The following is a 25032-nucleotide window of genomic DNA, read 5'->3' as shown; positions in this document are numbered from 1 at the left end:
GGAATGCTGTCCTCTGCAGCACGTGCATGATGGAAGCTGTTATTTTTTTAAAGGTTTGTTATCTCATGGTAAAATTGCTCTTTTGCATCCTGACATTCTATTGGAGGATGAGGAAAGTAGTTGCTGCAACACTCAGCCTGATTAGCAAACATAATAAGCTTATATCTCTTGGGAACATTAAGTTGAGGTTCACAACTGTGTATTTATTACCAACTCAGTCAAGTGAAAGTTTATACAGATAATTTTACAGGAAAAAAGCCTTAATGGAACTAAATGCCTTCCTTACAATGCCAGGACTGCCATTTTGGAACCAGGACTCCAAATAGCTAGGTTACTCCATCATGCATTTAGCATAGCGCCACAGTAATCTATTTTTAATTAACACAATTTAAACTTCTAAAGTTAATGAAAATGGGTCCTGCTTCTGGTAGAGGTTTCCAGCCATATCTTTAAAAGGCCTTGGTTAGGCCAAAAGCAAAGGGTGTAGCTCCATTGTAACCCATGTTGCAAAATTTATCTTTCACTTTGAGAACCTCTGGGGTTTAGAAGCTCACATTAGAAGTGGAAACATAACAAAAAGTAAAGCAATGATTTTTGATTTTTAAAAACTTTTCTTGGGCTATTGGAAAGGTGATATTGGAGATTATAGAATAAGAGATTATGGCATAAGATTGTGATTAAATAGTAATGTGGTAGTCTTGTCTATAAACACTGGTAGCTCTTTGCTGTTCCCTGGGGAAAGTGCAATAAAGCAACTTTCTGTGGTAATCAAATAATCTGTTAATGCATTTGAAATGTGTTTTTAAAAAAAAAAAAAAAGAAAAACCATACTTTCGTGTGGCATAGGTCTGCTTCACTTCATTTAAATTGGAATTAGTGCCCAAATACATTTGCACTTTGAATACAGTACACACGACCTTCAGGGCGGAGATTTACACTTGGTGGCTTATGCTTCCCAGTGCTGACACCAGAAACCAACCATGATTCTTATGGCATATGAGCTTATAAACCATCAAATAACCCCTGAAACAAAGTAGTCCAGTTCAGCCTCCACGCTCCAATCTTGAAATGATGCAAAAAATGCATGCCTGGACAGTATCACCTAGTCTCGGTACATGTTGCTGCACAGCCAGAACAGTGTTTTCAAGCTGTTAAAATATCTAGAATATTCCAGGATGGTATTGTGCAAGAACTGCAACTGAGCAAATGCGTAAAATGCTGCTCCAGTCTTATGCTGCTCGGACCTGTTTAGAAAATGACTGAACAATTTTTTTGTGAATTACTTGTACCTGTATATACATTTTTTTTCCCCCAGAAAACTCCGAAGATAGCTCCAAGCTATCCATACTGCAGAATGAGTTGTTGGCTTCAATTCAATTTTACTTGCTTCTAAAGTAGAGTTGCAGTTTTTTAACTATGTACTCCACTCATATGGACTGGTACAAAATAGCTCGGATTTTTTTTTAAAGGCAGAGAAGTATTCAGAATACAGTAATCTGTAGTTCAGCAATATCTCTTTTTTTTGTAAATTAATCTTTCATGAAGCTACTTTTTAGGTTTATACTTTTTGAACTAAAACATTTTCTCTCAATGTTTTGTAGAAATTAAATTTCAACAACCAAAGCAAAAAAAAGTACACTTGCCAATCTGGTGTTCATGAAAGTTACTAGTCATTCAGCATAGTGTCACCCAGTAAATGCAGAGAAAAATGTAGCTTGATAGGAACTTTTAATACGTCCCAATAAAACTGCAATGTGCTTTTGTTCTTCTGAATCTTAACTGAAGCACTATAATAAATGCAGTTAGCAGGCATTAAACTTTTAAGATTTGAATGCTTTCATTGCTTTTGTACTTGCACATTTTGTAACAGTTGTGATATCTGCAGTACATGAGTTGTAAATTTTTTGGTGTTGTAAAATCAAATATTTGGGTAAAATGTAAGATTGTTGGGAACCTTCTGTTCTGCAAGACAAAGATTCCTTCTGTCCCTTGTATATCAACTTTTAGCTCTTTATTTTACAGGATGGAGAAGTGGATGCTGAGGAACTGCAGCGATGTTTAACACAGTCTGGGATACATGGTACCTACAAACGTAAGCAATTCTTCACGATCTGTAGACTATAGAGCATTACGTGCCTGTTTATAAACCCTTGATATGCTGTAAATGACTTTACTTGTTTGTGCTGTTCGTGGGGCCACTGTTGAGAATTATAATTTGGCAGCATTTTGCAATGTTTATTTCAAAAAAATATCAGAAATTACCCTGGCTGCATCTTGTCTACTTATTTCCAATTGCCTAAAAACACAGCCTTTGTTTTAAAAGTTTTTTCCATCTCCAAAATGGAAGGTAGAAAGCAGGAGAAGGAAGAAATAAGATTTCTATTTTCTTTTTGTATTATAGAAACGGTAGTCTAGGTTAAGGTATACAGTAATAGGGGAGACAGATAATGGGGGAAGAGCGGGTGAGCAGAATTGGTGTTGAATTTGATTAATTAAAATTATATTTTAATTGTATGAGATTAAAGCCAGTCTTGACACTTTAATTTGTGAAAGACACCAATAAAGCTACTAAAGTGTGGGAAACTTACAAACCAGTCAGCTGAGGTTGATTGCTGTTTCCTTGGTTCTACTGGGAGTTTTTGGTATTAAGTGCAGCCTTTGCTAAGAGATAGCACTCCTGCCTGAGTCAGAAGGTTGTGGTTTGAGCCCCAAGCCAGAGAATTGAGTACATAATTTAGGGTGACACTTAGTGCAGCATTCCCTTGTCAAAGGTGAGTACTTGGGTGCATGTGAAAGAATCCATGGCTCTATTCGCAGAAGAGCAGGGGAGAGTTCTCGATGTCCTGGCTAGCAGTTATCCCCCAACCAGTATCACAAACAGTTTGTGTGGTCATTCAACTCATCACTGTTAGTGGGACCTTGCTGTGTACATATTGGCTGCTGTGTTTCCTACATTACAACAGTGACTACAATTCAAAAGTAGTGCATTGACTGTGAAGCACATTGGGATGTCCTGAGGTTGTGAAATGCACTATAAATACAAGTTCATTCTTTTCTTTTAAGGTGGGAGGAGGGACGCTTCCTGTTAAGAGTTTACACAATATAGTTGGAAAAGAAACCTGCATTACTTCGGTTGTCTTGTGTATGAAAAATCCAAACCATTGAAGTTAACCTGTGCAATGCATGCTTTCCTGTTTTTACTGCAAATTGTTCATTTCACATGCCTAATAATTTTGTCATGTTGTTTTCAGCTTTTAGTTTGGAGACCTGCAGAATCATGATAGCCATGCTGGATGTATCCTAATAACCTTTGATGTGTTGGTGCTACACTGGAATACTTATCTTTAGTCATGTATACAACTGCTGTGATATCTGTATTTTTGATGTATGTTTGGTGTTTAAGATGCAGAAGATTTAATTTGTGAAGCTGAGTATAATTATGTACAAAAACAAAATAGGGTGGAAGTTGGAAATCTGGAATAAAACAGAAAATGCTGGAAACACTCAGCAGGTCAGGCAGCATCTGTGGAGAGAGAAACCGAGTTAACGATTCAGGTTAATGGCCTTTCATCATAACTTTTCAGGTGATGATCTGCTAACTCTTTCTCTACACAGATGCTGCCTGACCAGCTGAGTGTTTCTAGCAATTTCTGTTTTTATTTTATAATGAATATGTATGTTATTATGGTCACTTTCTTCACCACTGCAACCCCTCTGAAACAAAATCTTTCCCATAAAGCATCTCTCGGTTTGTTTTATAATTGTCATTTACAGGGCTCCTCAAACTATAACGAAGGTGCTTTATGGGTAAATACTTGCCCACTAACAACTTTCTAAGATTTATGTTTATTCCAATTATTAACTAAAACATCAAACTGTACAGTTTTCCCATTTGAACTCATTCATATTTTTTTAACTACATATTTTGGAAGATTATAGTATACAGTTTAATATTGCAGTGATTGGTAATGTTTTGGAATAGCGATTGTTAATTCTGGGTTAAACTTAGTACAGTTAAATGCTTTAGTTTTATCAGCAACGAACATGATTCTTGACTGGAGCATTTCAGAGAGATATGACTGGGAAAATGGGCTTTAATGAATTTAAGGAGCTGTGGGCAGCACTGAATGGATGGAAACAGAACTTCATGATGTATGATCAGGATAGAAGTGGGACAATAGAACCTCTTGAGCTTGGTCAGGCTATTACATCAATGGGTAAGTAGTAAATCTTAAATCCTACGCTGTTCATTTTAAAGTGGTGAAATATTTTTAAAGTCTTTTAATGTGTATGCTAATTGTACTATGGAAATATTGGGAGGAATTTACTGGATTTTCCTGCTTGCATTGTTACTATTTAAGGTCCTATTTAACAGTTACAGTGGTAACAAATGTAATTTTATCCGAACTATAATGTATATCCTACAAATAAAACCTAATTTAATGTGACCAGGGTAATTGTTAGTTTACCTAAACAAGATTTTCTTGTGTTTACAAATTTTCTTCAAAAATTTTTACAGTTTTACAATTTATGAATTTAAAACTGTTTCAACAAAAGTGGTGGAAGGGTGCTGAGTGAGGAATTTCAGGAAAATCTCGTTTAAACGCACCTAAATATCTGGAATTCTCTAACTGGCAAAATTCATACTCTGGAAACAACACCTCAATAACCGGAAATGTGTCAGTCTCCCGCGGTGGCCGAGTTAGTCAGTGGGGGTAGTTCTCCAAACTGCCACGACTCGGCTTCTTGGTGCTGTCGGAAGTCCGAACGCCTCAATAACAGGAGTCTGACTCTCCCCGCTGCCGGTAGTCTCTTCTGTTTACTGTATACGTTTTGTTTTACTGTTAAGTAATTAAAGAGTTATGGATTACCCTCAACTGGCAGTACTGTACTTAATCAAGCATCTTCCACCATCCATTTAACACAACATTCTGTAGGTGAGTACCCAATTCCTGTATACTGCACATTTCTTGATTGATTTTTATTTTTGTTTGTTAAAAATAGCCTCGGTAGATAACCCTCTCCATCATCTGGAATTTTTGATCAACCGGCACCATCTCGGTCCTGTCTGTGCCGGATACCAAAGAGTTTCCTGTACATAGGATATACGGCACAGAAACAGGCCATTGGGCCCAGCCAGTCCATGCCGGCGTTTATGCTCCACATGAGCCTCCTCCGGTCTTTCCTCATCTAAATCTATCAGCAAAACCCTCTGTTCTCTTTTCCCTCATATGCTTGTCTAGCCTCCCCTTAAATGCATCCATACTATTCGCTTCAACCACTCCCTGTGGTAACGAGATCCACATTCTCACCACACTTTGGGTAAAGAAGTTTCTTCTGAATTCCCGATTGGATTTCATGGTGACTATCTTATATTGATGGCCTCGATGGTATGAGGCACGAGTTGGGTAGGATAGATTGGGGAACGTTACTTAAAGGGTTGACGGTGGATAGGCAGTGGCAAACATTAAAGATCACATGGAAGAACTACAGAATTTTTTCATCCCTGTTTGGCATAAAAATAAAACAAAGGTGACTCAACCGTGGCTAACAAGGGAAATTAGGGATAGCATAAGATCCAAGGAGAGGACATATAATTTGGCCAGAACAAGCAGCAAACCTGAGGATTGGGAGCAGTTTAGCATTGAGCAAAAGAGGACAAAGGGATTAATTAAGAGGGGAAAATAAATTGAGAGTAAGCTGCAGGGAACATAAAAACTGACTGTAAAAGCTTCTATAGATATGTGAAGAGAAAAAAGATTGGTGAAGTCAAGCGTAGGTCCCTTGCAGTCCAAATCAGGGGAATTTATAATGGGGAACAAAGAAATGGCAGACCAATTAAATACATACTTTGGTTCGGTCTTCACAAAGGACACAAATAACCTCCCAGAGATGTCGGGGAACATAGGGTCTAATGAGAGGGAGGAATTGAATGAAATCAGTATTTGTAGGGAAATGGTGTTAGGGAAATTGATGGAATTGAAGCCTGATAATCTACATCCTAGGGTACTTAAGGAAGTGGCCCTAGAAATAGTAGATGCATTGCTGATCATCTTACAAAATTCTTTAGACTCTGGAACAGTTCCCATGGATTGGAGGATAGCTAATGTAACCCCACTATTTAAAAAAGGTGGTAGAGAGAAAACAGGGAATTATAGACCGGTAAGCCTGACATCGGTAGTGGGGAAAATGCTAGAGTCCATTATAAAAGATGTAATCGCAGAGCACTTGGAAAAACAGTGACAAGATCAGACAAAGTCAACATGGATTTACAAAAGGTAAATCATGCTTGACTAATCTACTGGAATTTTTTGAGGATGTAACCGGTAGAATAGATAAGGGAGAACCAGTGGATGTGTATTTGGACTTTCAGAAGGCTTTCGATAAGGTCCTGCATAAGAGATTAGCGTGTAAAGTTAAAGCACATGGGATTGGGGGTAAGGTCCTGTCTTGGATAGAGAACTCGTTGGCAGACGTGAAGCAAAGAGTTGGAATAAACGGCTCTTTTTCCGAGTGGCAGGCAGTGACTCGTGGGGTACCGCAGGGATCGGTGCTAGGACCCCAGCTATTCACAATATATATAAATGATCTAGACGAGGGAACTAGATGTAATATCTCCAAGTTTGCAGACGACACCAAGCTGGGTGGGCGTGTGTGCTGTGAGGAGGATGCAGAGAAACTCCAGTATGATTTGGACAGGTTGGGTGATTGGGCAGATGCATGGCAAATGCAGTATAATGTGGATAAATGCAAGGTTATCCACTTTGGTGGCAAAAACAGGAAGACAGATTATTATCTGAACGGCAATAGATTGGGAGAAGGGGAAGTGCAACAAAACCTGGGTGTCCTTGTGCACCAGTCGCTGAAGGTAAGCATGCAGGTGCAGCAGGCAGTTAAGAAGGCAAATGGTATATTGGCCTTCAGAGCGAGAGGATTTGAGTACAGGAGCAAGGATGTCTTGCTGCAGTTGTACAGGGCCTTGGTGAGACCATACCTTGAGTATTGTGTGCAGTTTTGGTCGCCTTATCTGAGGAAGGATGTTCTTGTCATGGAGAGAGTGCAGCGAAGATTCACCAGACTGATACCTGGGATGGCAGGAATGACGTATGAGGAAAGATTGGGTCGATTAGGCTTATTAGCTAGAGTTTAGAAGAATGAGAGGGGATCTCATTGAAACGTATAAAATTCTAACAGGACTAGACAGATTAGATGCAGGAAGGATGTTCCCGATGGCTGGGGAGTCCAGAACCAGGGGTCACAGTCTAAAGATAAGGGATAAGCCATTTAGGACAGAGATGAGGAGGAATTTCTTCACCCAGAGAGTGGTGAACCTGTGGAATTCTCTACCACACAAGGCAGTTGAGGCCAATTCATTAAATATATTCAAGAAGGAGTTGGATATATTTCTTAAGGCTAAAGGGATCAAGGGATATGGGGAGAAAGCAGGGACAGGGTACTGAATTTGGATGATCAGCCATGATCTCATTGAATGGCGGAGCAGGCTCAAGGGGCCGAATGGCCTACTCCTGCTCCTATCTTCTATGTTTCTATGCCTCTAGCTATGCTCTTCCCCACAAGTGGAAACATTCTCTCTCTATCCACTCTATCAAAACCTTTCATAATTTTAAAGACCCCTATTTAGTCACCCCACAGCCTTTTTTCAAGAGAAAAGAGACCCAACCTGTTCATCCTTTCCTGATAGGTATACCCTCACATTTCTGGTATCATCCTTGTAAATCTTCTCTGCACCCTCTCTAGTGCCTCTATATATCCTTTTTATAATATGGCGACCAGAACTGTGCGCAATATTCTCTAACTAAGGTTCGATACAGGTTTAGCATAACTTCCCTACTTTTCAATTCTATACCTCCTAGAAATAAATCCGAGTGCTTGGTTTGATTTTAATGGCCTTGCTAACCTGTGTCACAACTTTGTGATTTGTGTATTTGTACCCCGAGATCCCTTTTGTTCCTCTACCTCACCTAGACTCGCACCCTCCAAGTGATAAGTGACCTCCCTATTCCTACCAAAATGTAAGACCTCACATTTATTTGTGTTGAACTTCATTTGCCAATTACATGCCCATTCTGCAAGTTTATTAATGTCCTCCTGTAATTTTTTGCAGTCCTCCTCAGTATTGACTCCCCTCCCCCCAATTTGGTGTCTTCTGTAAATTTAGAAATTGTTTTTGATTCCAAAGTAAATCATTTAATGTAAATTGTGAATAGCAGTGGCCCCAGCACTGATCGCTGTGGAACACCACTACCCACCTTCTGCCACTGTAAATAAATACCCTTTACTCCTACTCTGTTTTCTGTCCTGAAGCCAGCCATCAATCCATTCTGCTTCTTGTCCCCTGACTCCGCATTCTCTGACCTTGTTCATCAGTCTATTATGGGGTACTTTATCGAAGGCCTTTTGAAAATGCAGATAAATTACATCTACTGCATTACCATTGCCTACTCTCTCTGCTACCTCTTCAAAAAATTCAATAAGGTTGGTCAAGCAAGACTTTCCCTTTTGAAATCCATGCTGACTATTATATTTCTATATTTTTTTTAACTAATTTCCCTAATTTGTCTGCATATTTCTTCCTCCACCTCCCTTCCACTATTAGGTGGTCTGTAGACTACGCCTATTGGTGTGATTGATCCTTTATTATCTTTTATCTATCCATATAGATAGATAAAAGGGGGGCACGGTGGCATAGTGGTTAGCACTGTTGCCTCACAGCGCCAGGGACCCGGATTCAAATCTGGCCTCGGGCGACTGTCTGTGTGGAGTTTGCACATTCTCCCTGTGTCTGCGTGGGTTTCCTCCGGGTGCTCCGGTTTCCTCCCACAGTCCAAAAGATGTGCAGGTTAGGTTGATTTGGCTATGATAAATTGACCCTTAGTGTTAGGGGATTAAATACGTGGGGTTACGGGGATAGGGTGGGATATGTGTCGGTGCAGGCTCGATGGGCCGAAATGGCCTCTATCTGCACTGTGGTGATTCTGTGATATGGATTCTATTTTTGACTTGCTGATATCTGCGTCACCCTTTTTCTATTTCATTGTTATCCCTAATAAGTACAGCTACTCCACCTCCTTTTTCCCTCCCTATCTTTTCTAAATATGTTATATCCTGCAATGTTTAATTCACAGTCCTGATTTGTCTGTAGCCGTGTCTCAGTAATCCCTACTATGTCTGGTTCCTTGCAACGCATGATTGCTTCCAGCTCCCCTGTTTTATTACGGACACACTGTGCATTGCTGCACAGACAGTTTAACTCATTTTTAATTGGATTTCCTCACTTTATGTTTAACCAGCTTTTTAGACTCCTGTTCTATAACACTCTTTATTCCCTTGCCATCAATGTCCTCCCTTATCTTATTTCCTATGCTCTCTTCCTGTTTTTATATTTAGGCTGGTTACATTTCTTATAGATCCTTCCCCCCATCTTACTCGTTTAAAGCCTTTGCCACCTCCCTGTTTACCCTTTCTGCTAGGACACTGGTCCCATCCTGGTTCAGATGGAACCCGTCCCATTGATGCAGCTCCTTCCTGTCCCAGAACTGGTGCCAGTGTCCCATGAAAAGGAACCCCTCTTTCCCACACCAGCCCTTTAGCCACTTGTTAATTCTCCTGACCTATCTGCTTCTATGCCAATTTGCACATGGCTCAGGCAATAATCCAGAGATTATTAACCTTGAGGTCCTGCTTTTTAATTTAGATCCTAGCTCCTGATACTCTTTTTCAGCAGGACCTCCTCCCTGTTTCTACCTATGTCGTTTGTTCCAACATGGGCTATGACAACTGGATTTACCCCCTCCCTTTCCAAGTTCCTCTCCAGCTGCTGAGAGATATCCCATACCCTGGCATCAGGTAGGCAACACACCCTTTGGGATTCTCGTTCTTGACTGCAGAGGGCGCTATCTATCCCCTTAATTATAGAGTCCCCTATCACTACCGCATTTCTATTCTGCTCTTTTTTCATTGCACCGCACCCCGGACAGCCTTCTGAGCCACGGTGCCTTGGTCTGCATTGTGGCTGTCCTCCCTGCAGTCTTTCTCCTTGTCCTCACAGGTAGCGAGTACATCTTACATGTTGGACAGGACCAGTGTCATAGAGTTATACAGTACAGAAAGAGGCCCTTTGGCCCATCGTGACCACGCTGGCCATCAAGCCCTGTCTATTCTAATTCCATTTTCCAGCACTTGGTCCGTAGCCTTGTATGCTATGGCGTTTCAAGTGCTCATCTAAATGCTTCTTGAATGTTGTGAGGGTTCCTCCCTCTACCACCCTTTTCAGGCAGTGAGTTCCAGATTCCAACCAACCTCTGGGTGAAAAAGTTTTTCCTCAAATCCCCTCTAAACCTCATGCCCCTTACCTTGAAATGATGCCCCCTGGTTATTGACCCCTCTGCTAAGGGGAAAAGTTCCTTTCTATCTACCCTATCTATGCCCCTCATAATTTTGTACACCTCAATCAGGTCCCCCTTCAGCCTTCTCTGCTGTAAGGAAAACAGCCCCAGCCTATCCAGTCTCTCTTCATAGCTGAAACGCTCCAGCCCAGGTAACATCCTGGTGAATCTCCTCTGCACCCTCTCCAATGCAATCACATCCCTCCTATAGTGTGGTGACCAGAACTGCACACCGTATTCCAGCTGTGGCCTAACTAGCGTTTTGTACAGCTCCATCATGACCTCCCTGCTCTTGCCTTCATTAGTCGAGGCATAGAATATAAGTATCCCATATGCCTTTTTAACCACCTTATCTACCTGTCCCGTTGCCTTCAGAGATCTATGTTGTCTTCTTCTTAGGCAGTCCCTCGGAACTGAGGATGACTTGCTTCCACATTAAAAATGAGCTCGCAGGTGGCTGATTAGTCCAATGCGGGACCTACAGTCTCTGTCACAGGTGGGACAGATGGTGGTTGAAGGGGCGGGTGGGTGGGGTGCTTGGGTTGACGTGCGCTGCTTGCGCTTGACTTCCGCTTGCTCCCGGCGAAGAGACTCGAGGTGTTCGGCGCCTTCCCGGATGCTTCTCCTCCACTTTGTGCGGTCTTGGGCCAGGGATTCCCAGGTGTCGGTGGGGATGTTGCACTTTTTCAAGGAGGCTTTGAGGGTGCCCTTGAAGCGTTTCCTCTGCCCACCTGGGGCTCTCTTGCCGTGCCGGAGCTCCGAGTAGAGCGCTTATTTTGGGAGTCGCGTATCGGGCATGCGGACAATGTGACCCGTCCATCGGAGCTGATTGAGCGTGGTCAGAGCTTCGATCCTGGGGATGTTGGCCTGAGCAAGAGCACTGACGTTGGTGCACCTATCCTGCCAATGGATTTGCAGGATCTTGCGGAGGCAGCGTTGGTGGTACCTCTCCAGTGCTTTGAGGTGCCTGCTGTACATGGTCCATGTCTCTTGAGGCATACGGCAGGGCAGGTATCACTGCTGCCCTGTAGACCATGAGCTTAGTGCCGGGTTTGAGGTCCTGGTCTTCAAACACTCTCTTCCTCAGGTGACTGAAGGCTGCACTGGCACACTGAAGGCGGTGTTGGACTTCGTCGTCGACGTCTGCCCTTGTTGACAGTAGGCTCCCGAGGTATGGAAAGTGGTCCACGTTGTCCAAGGCCTTGTCGTGGATTTTGATAATCGGGGGGCAGCACTGTGTGGCGGGGGCAGGTTGGTAAAGGACCTTTGTCTTACGGATGTTTAGTGTAAGGCCCATGCTCTAGTATGCTTCGGTGAAGGTGTTTACAATGGTTTGGAGTTCGGCCTCCGAGTGAGCGCAGACGCAAGCATCGTCTGCATACTGTAATTCGATGACAGAAGATGGGACGACCTTGGATCGGGACTAGAGGCGACGGAGGTTGAACAGATTCCCGTTTGTTCTGTAAATTAGCTCCACTCCAGTGGGGAGCTTACTGAGGGTGAGATGGAGCATTGCAGCAAGGAAGATTGAGAAGAGTGTTGGTGCGATGACACAGCCTTGCTTGACCCCGGTTCATACGTGAATTGGGTCTGTGGTGGAACCGTTGTTCAGGATTACGGCTTGCATGTCATCGTGAAGCAGGCGGAGGATAGTGACAAACTTTTGAGGGCAGCCGAATTTGAGGAGGACACTCCATAATCCCTCACGGTTGACAGTGTCGAAGGCCTTTGTGAGATCAAAGAAGGCCATGTACAGCGGTTGGTGCTGTTCCCTGCATTTCTCTTGTAATTGACTTGTGGTGAAGATCATGCCCATTGTACCCCTTAGTGGGCGGAATCCGCATTGCGACTCTGGGAGGAGCCCTTCGGCCACTGGGAGAAGGCGATCGAGGAGGATTCTTGCGATGACTTTCCCTGTGGCAGATAGCAGGGAAACTCCTCTGTAATTACCGCAATCGGACTTGTCGCCTTTCTTGAAGATGGTCACAATTATGGCGTCTCTGAGACCCCTGGCATGCTCTCCTCCTTCCAGATAAGAGAAATGAGTTCATAAATTCGCGCCAGTAGTGCTTCTCTGCCATGCTTTAGTGTCTCGTTGGGGATTCCATCTGCTCCTGAGGCCTTGTTGTTCTTCAGTTGTCGGATGGCCTTTTCAACCTCCTGCCGGGCTGGGGTTGTGCTGAGATGGTGGCGGGTAGCATGCTGTGGGATGGAGTTGAGGACATTCGTGTCGAAGACAGATTTGTGGTTAAGGAGATCTTCAAAGTGCTCCTTCTAGCGGGCACTGACTGCTTCCCTGTCCTTGATGAGTACCTCTCCGTTCTTGGCTCGCAGTGGGGAAGGGCCTTGGGTGCTTGGGCCGTAGATGGTCTTGACTGCGCTAAAGAATCCACGCATGTCGTGGTTGTCGGCTAGCTGCTGGATCTCCTGTGCTTTCTCCACCCACCATCTGTTCTTTAGGTCGCGAGTTTTTTGTTGGACCTTGGCCTTCAGGCTTCTGTAGAGCTGCTTTCTTGCTCTCGAGTTCTGTTGCTGTTTCCAGATCAGAAATGCCTTGCGCTTGCGGCTTATTAGCTCCTGGATCTCCTGGTCATTCTCGTCGAACCAGTCTTGGTGTTTCCTGGTTGAGTGACCGAGCGTCTCTTCACAGGTGCTGATTATGGAGGCCTTGAGTGCAGACCAGACGCTGTGGGCACTCTGCGTCTCTGTATCACTGGGAGTCGTCTGGTTGTTTGTGAGGCACAGGCTGAATAGGGCTTTCTTAGCGGGGTCTTTGAGTGCTCCAGCGTTAATTTTCCTGCGGCATTGTTTCTGTTGCCGCCGCTGTTTTGGGGCTACATTGATGGAGATGACAGAGCGGATTAGGCGGTGGTCTGTCCAGCAGTCATTAGCTCCTGTAATGGCGCGGGTGATGCGGACGTCCTTGCGGTCCCTTGCTCGGACGATGTAGTCCAGCAGATGCCAGTGCTTGGAACGAGGGTGCTGCCATGAAGTCTTGTACTTGTCTCTCTGACGGAACAAGGTGTTGGTTATGACGAGGCCATGTTCTAAGCATTTCGACAGGAGGAGGGTACCGTTGGAGTTGGCTTTCCCTACCCCCCCTCTGCTGATCACACCTCCAGAGGTCTGTGTCCTTTCCAACTCTGGCGTTGAAGTCGCCAAGGAGTATCGGCTTGTCGCTCGTTGGGACTCGGGACAGGGATTGTTCGAGGCTGGAGTAGAATTCCTCTTTGGTCTCATCTGTGGCTTCCAGTGTTGGGGCATACGCACTGATGACCGTAGCGCACTGGTTTCGGGCTAGGGTGAGTCGAAGAGTCAGGCGCTCATTTATACCACTAGAGGAGTCTCTGAGACGCCCGACCAGTTCATTTTTTATGGCGAAGCCTACCCCATGGAGGCGGCGTTCTTCTTCGGGTTTGCCTTTCCAGAAGGTGTAACCACCGCCTTGCTCCTTGAGCTGGCCTTCCCCCTGCCCGCTGGGTCTCACTTAGGGCGGCGATGTCAATGTCGAAGCTCCTGGGCAACGATAGCAGTACGGCATTCCGGTCTGTCACTGTTGGGGTTGTCCATGAGGGTCCTGACATTCCAGGTCCCGAACTTCATTAAAAGAATTCACGCACAGGCATTTTCCACCCTTTAGGGATCTATGTACATGCACACTAAGGTTCCTCTGTCCCTCCTAGGATCCTACCACTCATTGTGTATTCCCTTGCCTTGTTTGTACTCCCAAAATGCATCACCTCACACTTTTCAGGGTTAAATTCCATTTGCCACTGTTCTGCCCATCTAACCATCCCATCTATATCGTCTGTAGCCTGAGGCTTCCCTCCTTGCTATTTACCACTCCACCAATTTTTGTGTCATCTGCGAACTTGCTGATCATACCTCCTACAGTCATATCTAAATCATCATTAATGTGCATTACAAACAGCAAAGGACCCAGCACCGATCCCTGTGGTACACCACTGGACACAGGCTTCCAGTCACAAAAACAACCTTCGACCATCACCCTCTGCCTCCTGCCACTAAGCCAATTTTGGATCCAATGTGCCAAATTGCCCTGGATCCCATGGGCTATTACCTTCTTGACCAGCCTCCCATGTGGGACTTAGTCTACATGGACTTCAGTAAGGCATTTGACAATCAACTGCACTACCCTCCTCCACACACCTAGTCATCCCCTTGAAAAATTCAATCAAATTGGTCAGACATGATCTCCCCCTGACAAAGCCATGCTGACTATCCCTGCCTCTCCAAGTGGAGACTAATTCTGTCCCTCAGAACTTTTTCCAATAATTTCCCTACCACTGATGTTAGGCTCACCGGCCTGTAATTCCCTGGTTTATCCCTACTACCCTTCTTGAATAAAGGTACTACGTTAGCTGTTCTCAAGTCCTCTGGCACATCTCCTGTGGCCAGAGGGGTTCTGAAAATTTGTGTCAGAGCCCATGCAATCTCCTCCCTTGCCTCACACAGCAGCCTGGGATACATCCCGTCAGGGCCTGGGAATTTATCCACTTTTAAGCCCGCTAAAACCGCTAGTACCTCCTCTCAATACTAATTTGTTCAAGTATATCATGATCCCCCTGCCTGATTTCTATGCCTACATCGTCCTTCTCCATAGTGAACACAGATGCAAAATATTCATTTAAAACCTCACCTGGCTCTACACACAGATTGCCACTTTGGTCCCTAATGGGTCCTACTCTTGCCCTTAATATACTTATAAAACACCTTGGGATTTTCCTTTATTTTGCCCGCTGGTGTTTTTTCATGTCCCCTCTTCACTCTCCTAATTTATTTTTTAAGTACCCCCCTGCACTTTCTATATTCCTCTAGGGCTTCCACTGTTTTTAGTCCTTTTGTATCTGCCAAAAGCCTCCTTTTTTCCTAATCCATTCTTGTATATCCCTTGACATCCAGGGTTCCCTGGGCTTGTTGGTCCCACCCTTGACCTTTACAGGAACATGTTGGCGTTGTACACACTCTTTCTTTTCTGAAAGACTCCCACTGCTCTGATGTGGATTTTCCTGCAAGTAGCTGATCCCAGTGTGTGCGGGACCTCTTCTCAACCTCTCCTAAATCACCGCTACCCATCTCCCTAATGGTCACACCCTCCCTTTCCTGGACCAGTGCTTTCCTCTGGGATGTGACTGTATTCTGAATAAAACTGTCCAGAAATTCCTCCCCCTCCCTTATGTGTCGGAGTGTCTCCAACTTGCACTCTAGTTCAATGACTCTGAGCTGGTGAGATTTGAGATGGAGCCATCTCCTGCAGATGTGTTTGCTTGGAATAGTCTTGCTGTCCACAAACTCCCACGTACTGCAGTCCAGACACACAACCTGCCCTGCCATTATCTTAGTCTAGCCTTATTTAATTTAATTAAAGTCTTTATTCAACGATTATTTATAGTTATATTAATTAGTCTAACTAGTTAAGCTATAAATTTAATACAGTATGTTATAGTTTCCCGCTCCTTGTTTAAACCACTGTCTTAGTTTAGAGAGAAAAAAAAACTTAATACCCACCAACAATCATGAACCTGCTGTGCTGTGATGTCACACCGTTGCTTGGTACGGCACTGCTGATGCTGCCTCCAATTAGGTCCGTGCTGTTCCTCTGCTCCTTCAGGAACTTTTTTAAGAAATGGGGGATGGGGAGGTGATTGGAAAAGAAGTTGAAGGATGAAAAAAAAATAAAAGCAATGGAAACAAAATTAGACAATGTACGAGGAATTAAAGCTCTGAAGACGTCTAGTTTTTGGGACAAACCTTGCTAAAGTCGTGGGATGGTAAGCACGACTCATTAAAACTTGATGAAAGTTACTTGATTACAAGGGCTTGTAGCAATTATTGATTAGTGCTAGGTGATCTCCCATGGTTCTGCTCATTGGAAAAAAATATTGATCTGGAGTACTTTGATGTGTTTGTCCTTCAGTTTTGGGAGATGGAATTAAATGTTAAAAAATATGAAATCATTCTTTGTTGAAATCTTTATCCTGGACACCTTGAACTCTCAACGGTGGTAAAAAAAATAAGTTGAATGAGACTCATTTGTATTAAAAAGATAAACAAAGGTTGAAATCTTCAAAAAGGCTGTGCAATATAACACACTTTTTCTGCTCTTTATGTTGAGCAAGAATGAAATCTCTTAAGAAGCCAGCCTCAAACAGGTCCCTGCTCAATAATGTGATTCAACCGTCTCTCAAAGTTGGGAAAGCTGCTAAGCCTATACTGGGAAAGTGTCTCTTTGAAGGTGTTTTATAATGCCATTCATGGCAAGGTAATTGTTATTTCCACTGGTTGTTCCCTGGGTAGCAACAATCAGTACTATTTAGACACTGAAACGCTGAATATTTTTCTTTAGTTACTAGCCATTTCTGTTCAGTTATCTTAAAATTATTTGAAGAAAAGCTGGAGGGTAAATTTCAAGTTTTATTCAGGTAATGTTTATGTTGAGTTTTTTTGAAGCTGTATGTAACAACAACAACAACAACAATGTATTTATATAGCGCCTTTAACGTAGTAAAACGTCCCAATCCCAAGGCGCTTCACAGAAGTATTATAAGACAAAAATATAACACTAAGCCACATACGGAGAAATTAGGGCAGGTAACCAAAAGCTTGGTCAAAGAGTAAGAGGGAAATGACTACTGATTATACACCATTAGCTTTTGTTTTATATTCTATAAACTTCAGAAAATATATTTAAGCTGATGGAGAGCCATTTCTCATTCTAATGAGTTCTTAATTCAAGTACTTTTTTTAAATATTGAAACAAAATCTTTGACGGCAATAGGGAAGAAGGTGAAGGAACCTCTTGCCACCCACCTGTTTTGGAGGGAGCGAATGGATATCCAGGAGGGTGTGGGTGGGGGGTTAAACATAACATGACAGCAGAGAAAGCAAGGGAGAAAATGCAAGGTTTGAATAGGTAGCTCAAAGGGAAGGTTGTAGTGAGAAAGCAAATGGATAGAGGACAATGAGAGCAAAAGGTTAGGGGGAGGCATGAGTGATGGGGGAGGGTATGAGAAGGGAGCTGCAGGCCACATTTTCCCTACAGTCCCCACCAGAAAATGTAACTTGCAGCCCTCTGGTGTTGCTTTTCTCACCGCACCATTCCATACCACCCACTATCTCTCGCATGAAAGGAAAGAAGAAAAAGACAAGCAGAAGAGGATGGAGAGAGAAAAAGCAAAAATGTAGAGGCAGAAGAGAACTAGAGAGACAGACAGAAGAGGAGAGATGCAAACAGCAACACAAAGACAACAGAGACTAGTAAGAGAGAGACCGCATTCTCTGACTTAGAGTGTATAACGCCATGGGAGATCGACTAGTAATATTAAAACTGAGACTTCTGGCAGAATGTCACCAAAAACCTGCATTGGTGGTCAAGAATATTTCTGGCTGAGTAGAATAACTGAGAATGAGTCTGAAGTCACATTTCATAAAAGGAGAGTGCATAGTTGAGCATAAAGGTAATTGAGCTAGTTCCGCTTTCCTTGAGCAATATTAAATTTTTGTTTGTATTTACTCAACATTTTTTTTCTCTAAGCTAGCTAATGGTGTAAATTTGGAGTATTGGTATCAATTGTAGAATAACTTGTCATTTAAACTAAAATAACTTCATTTCTCTGTGAGGTTTTATACATCATTACTCTTGAGCAACATATTCCGAGCTCTTCTAGACATGGTCCATGTTATCTAAGGTTGTAAATGAATGGCCTATCACAGAAATCACACAGTACAGATAGAGGCCATTTCGGCCCATCGAGCCTGCACCGACACATATCCCACCCTATCCCCGTAACCCCACGTATTTAATCCCCCTAACACTAAGGGTCAATTTTTATCATGGCCAATCAACCTAACCCCGCACATCTTTGGACTGTGGGAGGAAACCGGAGCACCCGGAGAAAACCCACGCAAACACAGGGAGAATGTGCAAACTCCACACAGACAGTCACCCGAGGCCGGATTCGAACCCGGGTCCCTGGCGCTGTGAGGCAACAGTGCTAACCACTATGCCACCATGCCTAGTTTTATCTAAGGTTGTAAATGAATGGCCTAGTTTATTAGATGCAGCTTAAGCTCTAGAAGCCTGAGAGACTTCACATTGGTTAAGAAGAACCAAAATCCACCATGTTTAGATTATTTTTACTCTGATATTTAGGTATGTTTATACCTCCATGGGTAGTATTTGCTGAGGAAATTAAAGTTGATGAATTTATGGATACTTCTGTAAGTTGCATGTCAAACACTTAAGGTATTAATCCTTTGCTGCTGTGATGTTTATGGCAGTGCCTGCTCTACTGAGTCACTCAGGAGAACCCAACTTGTGCCTCATTGATGTGGCCAAGCTAGCTTTTTTAACATTAAACCTGAAATTTGGATCAAAAACTTCTCTCTTGGAGCCAATTATTGATGTAGGTTCCACCACGTAAACTTAAAAATAATTACAGAAGAATTAATTTTGGATCACCACCAATTGATCTAGGAAATTCCAGTTCCCAGACTGACTGCATTTTCCCCCCAGGTTTTCGGTTACTGCTGCTGTAATAAAACTGCTAATGGGAGTATTTTTAATCGTATACAACTGAAGTAATTTAAAATTGTTGTTAAATCTTTTTTGCTTGCCTCCTCTTATTTATTCCCCTCTCTCCTATACTTTATCCTGTCCCCTCTTTTTACTGCACTTTCATTTCTATCTACTATAGTCTAATCAAACATTTTTCACCAGCCTCTGGGTTTCCACAAACCATTTTGGTAGAGGGATACAGATTGTTAAAAAAAAAAAAAAAAAATTGGCTTCTGATTTTTGAAAGCTGACTCCAAGGATCAAGTTTTCATCTAGTCAGTGCGTAGAAGTTGAATGGTGGACATAATCCATTGTAGTTAGATCATTAATTAATTATTGAACTACTGCTAAGCTATTTTGCCAGTAGCCCAAGCAGTATGAACACAAACCAATGAGGTAACATTTTGTCCGCACTCCAAAATATATAGAGAACGAATGGTGGAGATTGCTAATTTATTTTTAATTGACTTTAATAGTATATGGTTGGTTCTACAGTAAGCAAGTTACCTACCATCCAAGTGGCATTGTTCTAATATTACGGTTTGTTTTCAGCATCATGGTGCATGAGCTGAAATCTCCGAAACAAATCTCTGACCCAGGGAGCCTGGAATTGCTACTTGTCTAAGGATTTAATTTTGTGGGATCAATGCAATTTTTTGACTCTTTCTTGCTTATTGTAGGTTTTATAAAATGTTCTAAGTGATCTATCAGCTAAGAACATGGTTTTATATTAACTTGTTTTGAAAGTTATTTTTGGTATTTCTAGGATACCGATTGAGTGCTCAAGCTATAACTGGTATTATAAAGCGCTACTGCAAGGATGGCAAGACTTACTTCGATGACTATGTTGCCTGCTGTGTAAAATTAAGGGCAGTTACAGGTATGCTTTATCTTTAGTATTAAATATACTCATAATTGTAGTGTTGTCTTGAAGGACAAATTTGTATTAAATGCTGAAGAATTTAGTTCAGAAATGTTTACTGATCCTTTTTAAGGAACATCAATGCCACTATACTAAATTTGTTTGGGGTGGAACAGAACAAACTAATTAGCTTTGGCTCTTTAGTAGCATCTACCCATAACTATCAGAATAGTTTGCATATTGTGCAGATTAGTATGGGGTTGAATTAGTCATTTTGTATAGAGATTTTAACCAAAATCTTGAGTAACTATGTTCCTTCTAATTTTTTGTGTATGCAGTCCCTTTAACTGGCTGCGTGGCCCATTAAAACTTCCGCACATGCATGTTTTTTCCATTTAAAAGCCGCTGAGCAGCCTAATGTGAACATTGCTTATATTGGTTACAAGGGAAATTAGGGATAGCATAAGATCCAAGGAGAGGACATATAATTTGGCCAGAACAAGCAGCAAACCTGAGGATTGGGAGCAGTTTAGGATTCAGCAAAGGAGGACAAAGGGATTAATTAACAAGGGGGAAGTAGATTGAGAGTAATCTTGCAGGGAACATAAAAACTGACTCAAAGCTTCTATAGATATGTGAAGAGAAAAAAATTGGTGAAGTCAAGTGTAGGTCCCTTGCAGCCAGAATCAGGGGAATTTATAATGGAGAACAAAGAAATGGCAGACCAATTGGTTCTATCTTCACAAAGGTGGACACAAATAACCTCCCAGAGATGTCGGGGAACATAAGGTCTAATGAGAGGGAGGAATTGAATGAAATCAGTATTTGTAGGGAAATGGTGTTAGGGAAATTGACGGGATTGAAGGCCAATAAATCCCCAGGGCCTGATGATCTACATCCTAGGGTACCTAAGGAAGTGGCCCTAGAAATAGTAGATGCATTGCTGGTCATCTTCCAAAATTCTATAGACTCTGGAACAGTTCCCATGGATTGGAGGATAGCTAACGTTACCCCACTATTTAAAAAAGGTGGTAGAGAGAAAACAGGGAATTATAGACTGGTAAGTCTGACATCGGTAGCGGGGAAAATGCTAGAGTCCATTATAAAAGATGTAATAGTGGAGCACTTGGAAAACAGCGACAGGATCGGACAAAGTCAACATGGATTTACAAAAGGTAAATCATGCTTGACTAATCTACTGGAATTTTTTGAGGATGTAACTGGTAGAATAGATAAGGGAGAACCAGTGGATGTGGTGTATTTGGACTTTCAGAAGGCTTTCAATAAGGTCCCGCATAAGAGATTAGTGTGCAAAGTTAAAGCACATGGGATTGGGGGTAAGGTGCTGTCTTGGATAGAGAACTCATTGGCAGACATGAAGCAAAGAGTTGGAATAAACGGGTCTTTTTCCGAGTGGCAGGCAGTGACTAGTGGGGTACCGCAGGGATTGGTGCTAGGACCCCAGCTATTCACAATATATATAAATGATCTAGACGAGGGAACTAGATGTAATATCTCCAAGTTTGCAGACGACACAAAGCTGGGTGGGCGTGTGCTGTGAGGAGGATGCAGAGAAACTTCATTTTGGATGATTGGGCAGATGCATGGCAAATGCAGTATAATGTGGATAAATGCGAGGTTATCCACTTTGGTGGCAAAAACAGGAAGACATTATTATCTGAACGGCAATAGATTGGGAAAAGAGGAAGTGCAACGAAACCTGGGTGTCCTTGTGCACCAGTCGCTGAAGGTAAGCATGAAGGTGGTTAAGAAGGCAAATGGTATGTTGGCCTTCATAGCAAGAGGATTTGAGTACAGGAGCAAGGATGTCTTGCTGCAGTTGTACAGGGCCTTGGTGAGACCACAGCTCGAGTATTGTGTGCAGTTTTGGTCGCCTAATCCGAGGAAGGATGTTCTTGCCATGGAGAGAGTGCAGCGAAGATTCACCAGACTGGTACCTGGGATGGCAGGAATGACGTATGAGGAGAGATTGGGTCGATTGGGCTTATATTCGCTGGAGTTTAGAAGAATGAGGGGGGATCTCATTGAAACTTATAAAATTCTAACAGGACTAGACAGACTAGATGCAGGAAGGATGTTCCTGATGGCGGGGGAGTCCCGAACCAGGGGTCACAGTCTGAAGATATGGGGTAAGTCATTTAGGACTGAGATGAGGAGGAATTTCTTCACCCAGAGAGTGGTGAACCTGTGGAATTCTCTACCACACAAGGCAGTTGAGGCCAATTCATTAAATATATTCAAGAAGGAGTTAGATATATTTCTTAAGGCTAAAGGGGAGAAAGCAGGGACAGGGTACTGAATTTGGATGATCAGCCATGATCTCATTAAATGGCGGAATAGGCTCGAGGGGCCGAATGGCCTACTCCTGCTCCTATCTTCTATGTTTCTATAACTGGGTTACACCTTTCATTTTCTAAGATAATGGGGCAGATTTTGTGGTCGGCGGCGTGCCTACGGACTACCCTGCCAATATCCAATAGAATACGAACTTGCCTAATGGGGACGCTCCTTTGCGAACTTGCTGTTTGATGCTGCGTACTTGAGGGCAAAGTAATGGCCCATGGATCCCAGGGGTGCAGCATATGTGGCAGCGTATCTGGGATCACGTGGGCCTGGTGCTCCAATCAGTGAAAGCACCAAGTTTCCTCTTGACAGATATGTGGGAATCAGCATCAGGCTTATAGGAGAGAGTGCAGACTGGCACCTGACCCGCTGAATCCACTCAGAACGGCCATGGTCAATGACAACAGCACCCTATGGTGACTTTAAAAGCTTTAATGTCAGGAAATAAGATATAAATATATAGTTAGGTTTAACATTTTGTATTTTATTTGGGATTTAGCATCGGTTGAATTCTGATTGCCCCTCATAGGAAAAGCTGGCGAAATGACAGCACCAAGCTTCAACATCAGGATTTTAATAATGTGCAAGACAAAACAAACTAACAAAAAGCTCTTCGCAATTCTACGAAGCTCACAGCTAAATTATTTAAACAGAGCTCATGTGCTTCCATCTGTTGTAATGTTCCAATTTCACTTTTATGTAAGCTAAATACATGGCGAACAATGCTTTGGATTTTTTTGAGGTATCCCAAACCTGCTCAACCTTTCTTCATAAGTCAACCCCCTCATCTCCAGAATCAACCGAGTGAATCGTCTCTGAACTGCCTCCAATGCAAGTATATCCTTCCTTAAATGAGACCAAAACTCTGCGCAGTTCTCAAGGTGTGGTCTCACCAATACCCTGTACAGTTGTAGCAGGACTTCCCTGCTTTTATACTCCAACCCCCTTGCAATAAAGGCCAACATTCCATTTGCCTTTTTCATTACTTGCTGTACCTGCATGCTAACCTTTTGTGTTTCATGCACAAGGACCCCCAGGTCCCTCTGAACTGTAGCATTTTGTAATCTCTCCATTTAAATAATAAACAGTGAGTTCCTTATCTTGACATCTGACTCGTCTGATGTAATTCCACCCTTGTCACAGTATTGCCTGCAGGAGTGGGGACTTTGATTCATTTTTTTGCTGCCTTTCCATAGACTAAGCCCGGTGACCCTAATCCTAATTATAGTACCTCCATAACTGCCCTGGCTAAAATCTAGCCTGCCAGCGTTTTCCCTGAACTGTGGTTCAACACTGCACTTGCACATTCCATTCCTTCACTGAGCCAACTTTTATTACATTTGGAATAGTGACTAAAACTGTTTGTTTTACCCACAACTTAGATTATTATTTTGTTACAGATGCTTTCAGACGAAGAGACAGTCTGCAGCAAGGATATGTGAACTTTGGCTATGATGACGTAAGTGTATACCATAGCTTTAAAATTTTTGCTTCTAACTTGTGCGGGTAGTAATACCAGCATGCAAACATTGATATTGGTGGACCCAATGGTAGAATTTATTTTTAATTTTGAGATGGTTAGGACAAAGTGATAGTGGTTTCAGATGTCACAACCCTGACATTAGATTCCAATTTTTAGGTAATGTATTCTCTAGTTAAATATTGCAGTTTTACTGAAAACTAAGCAATGAGCAGCTACCTAGTATTTTGACAATGTATTCAATGCAACCTTAGTGAGCATGAAATATGACTGTTAACCCCAAAAGGGTGGTTTAGGTTTGTTTGAATCACAGTCTTGAAATATTCTAGATGGATGTAACCGGACCTGCTTTATAAGTTTTGTTGCTATTTAGTACTAGTTCAGCAATTGCAATGAATATTAACCTTTTCATTCTGCTTCACTATTCTTTCTTATAGTTTATCCAATGCACCATGTCCATTTGAGCACAAAATTGCATCCATTATGCAAAGACTAGTCGCTGATGATGGATTGAAACCAGTGATTTATATTGCTTTGAGGATAAATCGAACCTGCTCAAACTGCATACATGTCTAGTGGTTTTGTATATTTTTTTCTTTTTTTATTGTGTAAAATAAAAAAGGAAATTGGATTTTATGATGTGTACACAATTTGTTATGCTGTCACTTGCCAAATTGCGTATTTCTTTAATAGCTTGCAAAATATTAGTTTACAGGTAAATGGCTTTGCTGCAGTTGTGCCTCTTGAAATTTTGCGTAGTTTAATACAAATGTTTAGGTTTTTAGCCTATTGTAACGTATGATGTAACCAGGTTAATATGAATAATCACAATTTTTGTGAACCAAACATCACTTTGCATTTGACTAGCATTTCCATTTGCAATTTTTAAAAAAATTATATTTTTTTCACATTTTCATAATGCTTTTTCACCATGTAATAAAACTTTTACTTTCTGGTTAATGCTGGATACACAATTGTCAATGCAATAAAATAAAAACTAGTGACAAATGTTTTTTAGATAAGGTGTCTTTGTGTGAAAAGAGAAATTAATGCCTCACTATCTGTACTAAACAAATATTGTGCCCAAAGACATTATAGAAAAAACCCTTCACTCCATTTAATAAAAAAAATTCATGTAGGCTCACAGGCACTCGACTTTAAGTTGTGTAACCAAACTGTTGCAGCACCCTCTGAATTTTGTTCATAGGATGTGTTTTTCATACAAGAATGCTCCAGTTTCAGACTGTTGGGTGTTGTTTATGACTCCATCCAGATAATATTGCACGCCATATACTGAATCTTGTCTTCATTGTATGTTCACCATCAATATCCAAATGAATAG

The 25032-nt window shown here is 42.2% G+C and overlaps 1 protein-coding gene across 1 annotated transcript; it reads left to right on the top strand.

The window, feature by feature from the left end:
- The first annotated feature begins 1993 nt into the window (after positions 1 to 1993).
- Positions 1994 to 24712, top strand: LOC147120462 (sorcin-like). Its single transcript, XM_085986428.1, has 6 exons — positions 1994 to 2092; positions 3252 to 3295; positions 4070 to 4217; positions 19751 to 19864; positions 23611 to 23669; positions 24128 to 24712. Exons 2-6 carry the CDS (start codon positions 3278 to 3280, stop codon positions 24152 to 24154), a joined length of 366 nt encoding a protein of 121 aa, XP_085842554.1. The 5' UTR covers positions 1994 to 2092; positions 3252 to 3277; the 3' UTR covers positions 24155 to 24712.
- The last annotated feature ends 320 nt before the right edge of the window (positions 24713 to 25032 follow it).

This window comes from Somniosus microcephalus, chromosome 4, assembly GCF_052327205.1.
Source record: "Somniosus microcephalus isolate GS21.2 chromosome 4, FLI_Smic_1.0, whole genome shotgun sequence".
In the NCBI taxonomy this organism is placed as follows: domain Eukaryota; kingdom Metazoa; phylum Chordata; class Chondrichthyes; order Squaliformes; family Somniosidae; genus Somniosus; species Somniosus microcephalus.
Note: the sequence above shows the minus strand (reverse complement) of the source record. Positions and strands in the feature narration are given on the sequence as shown.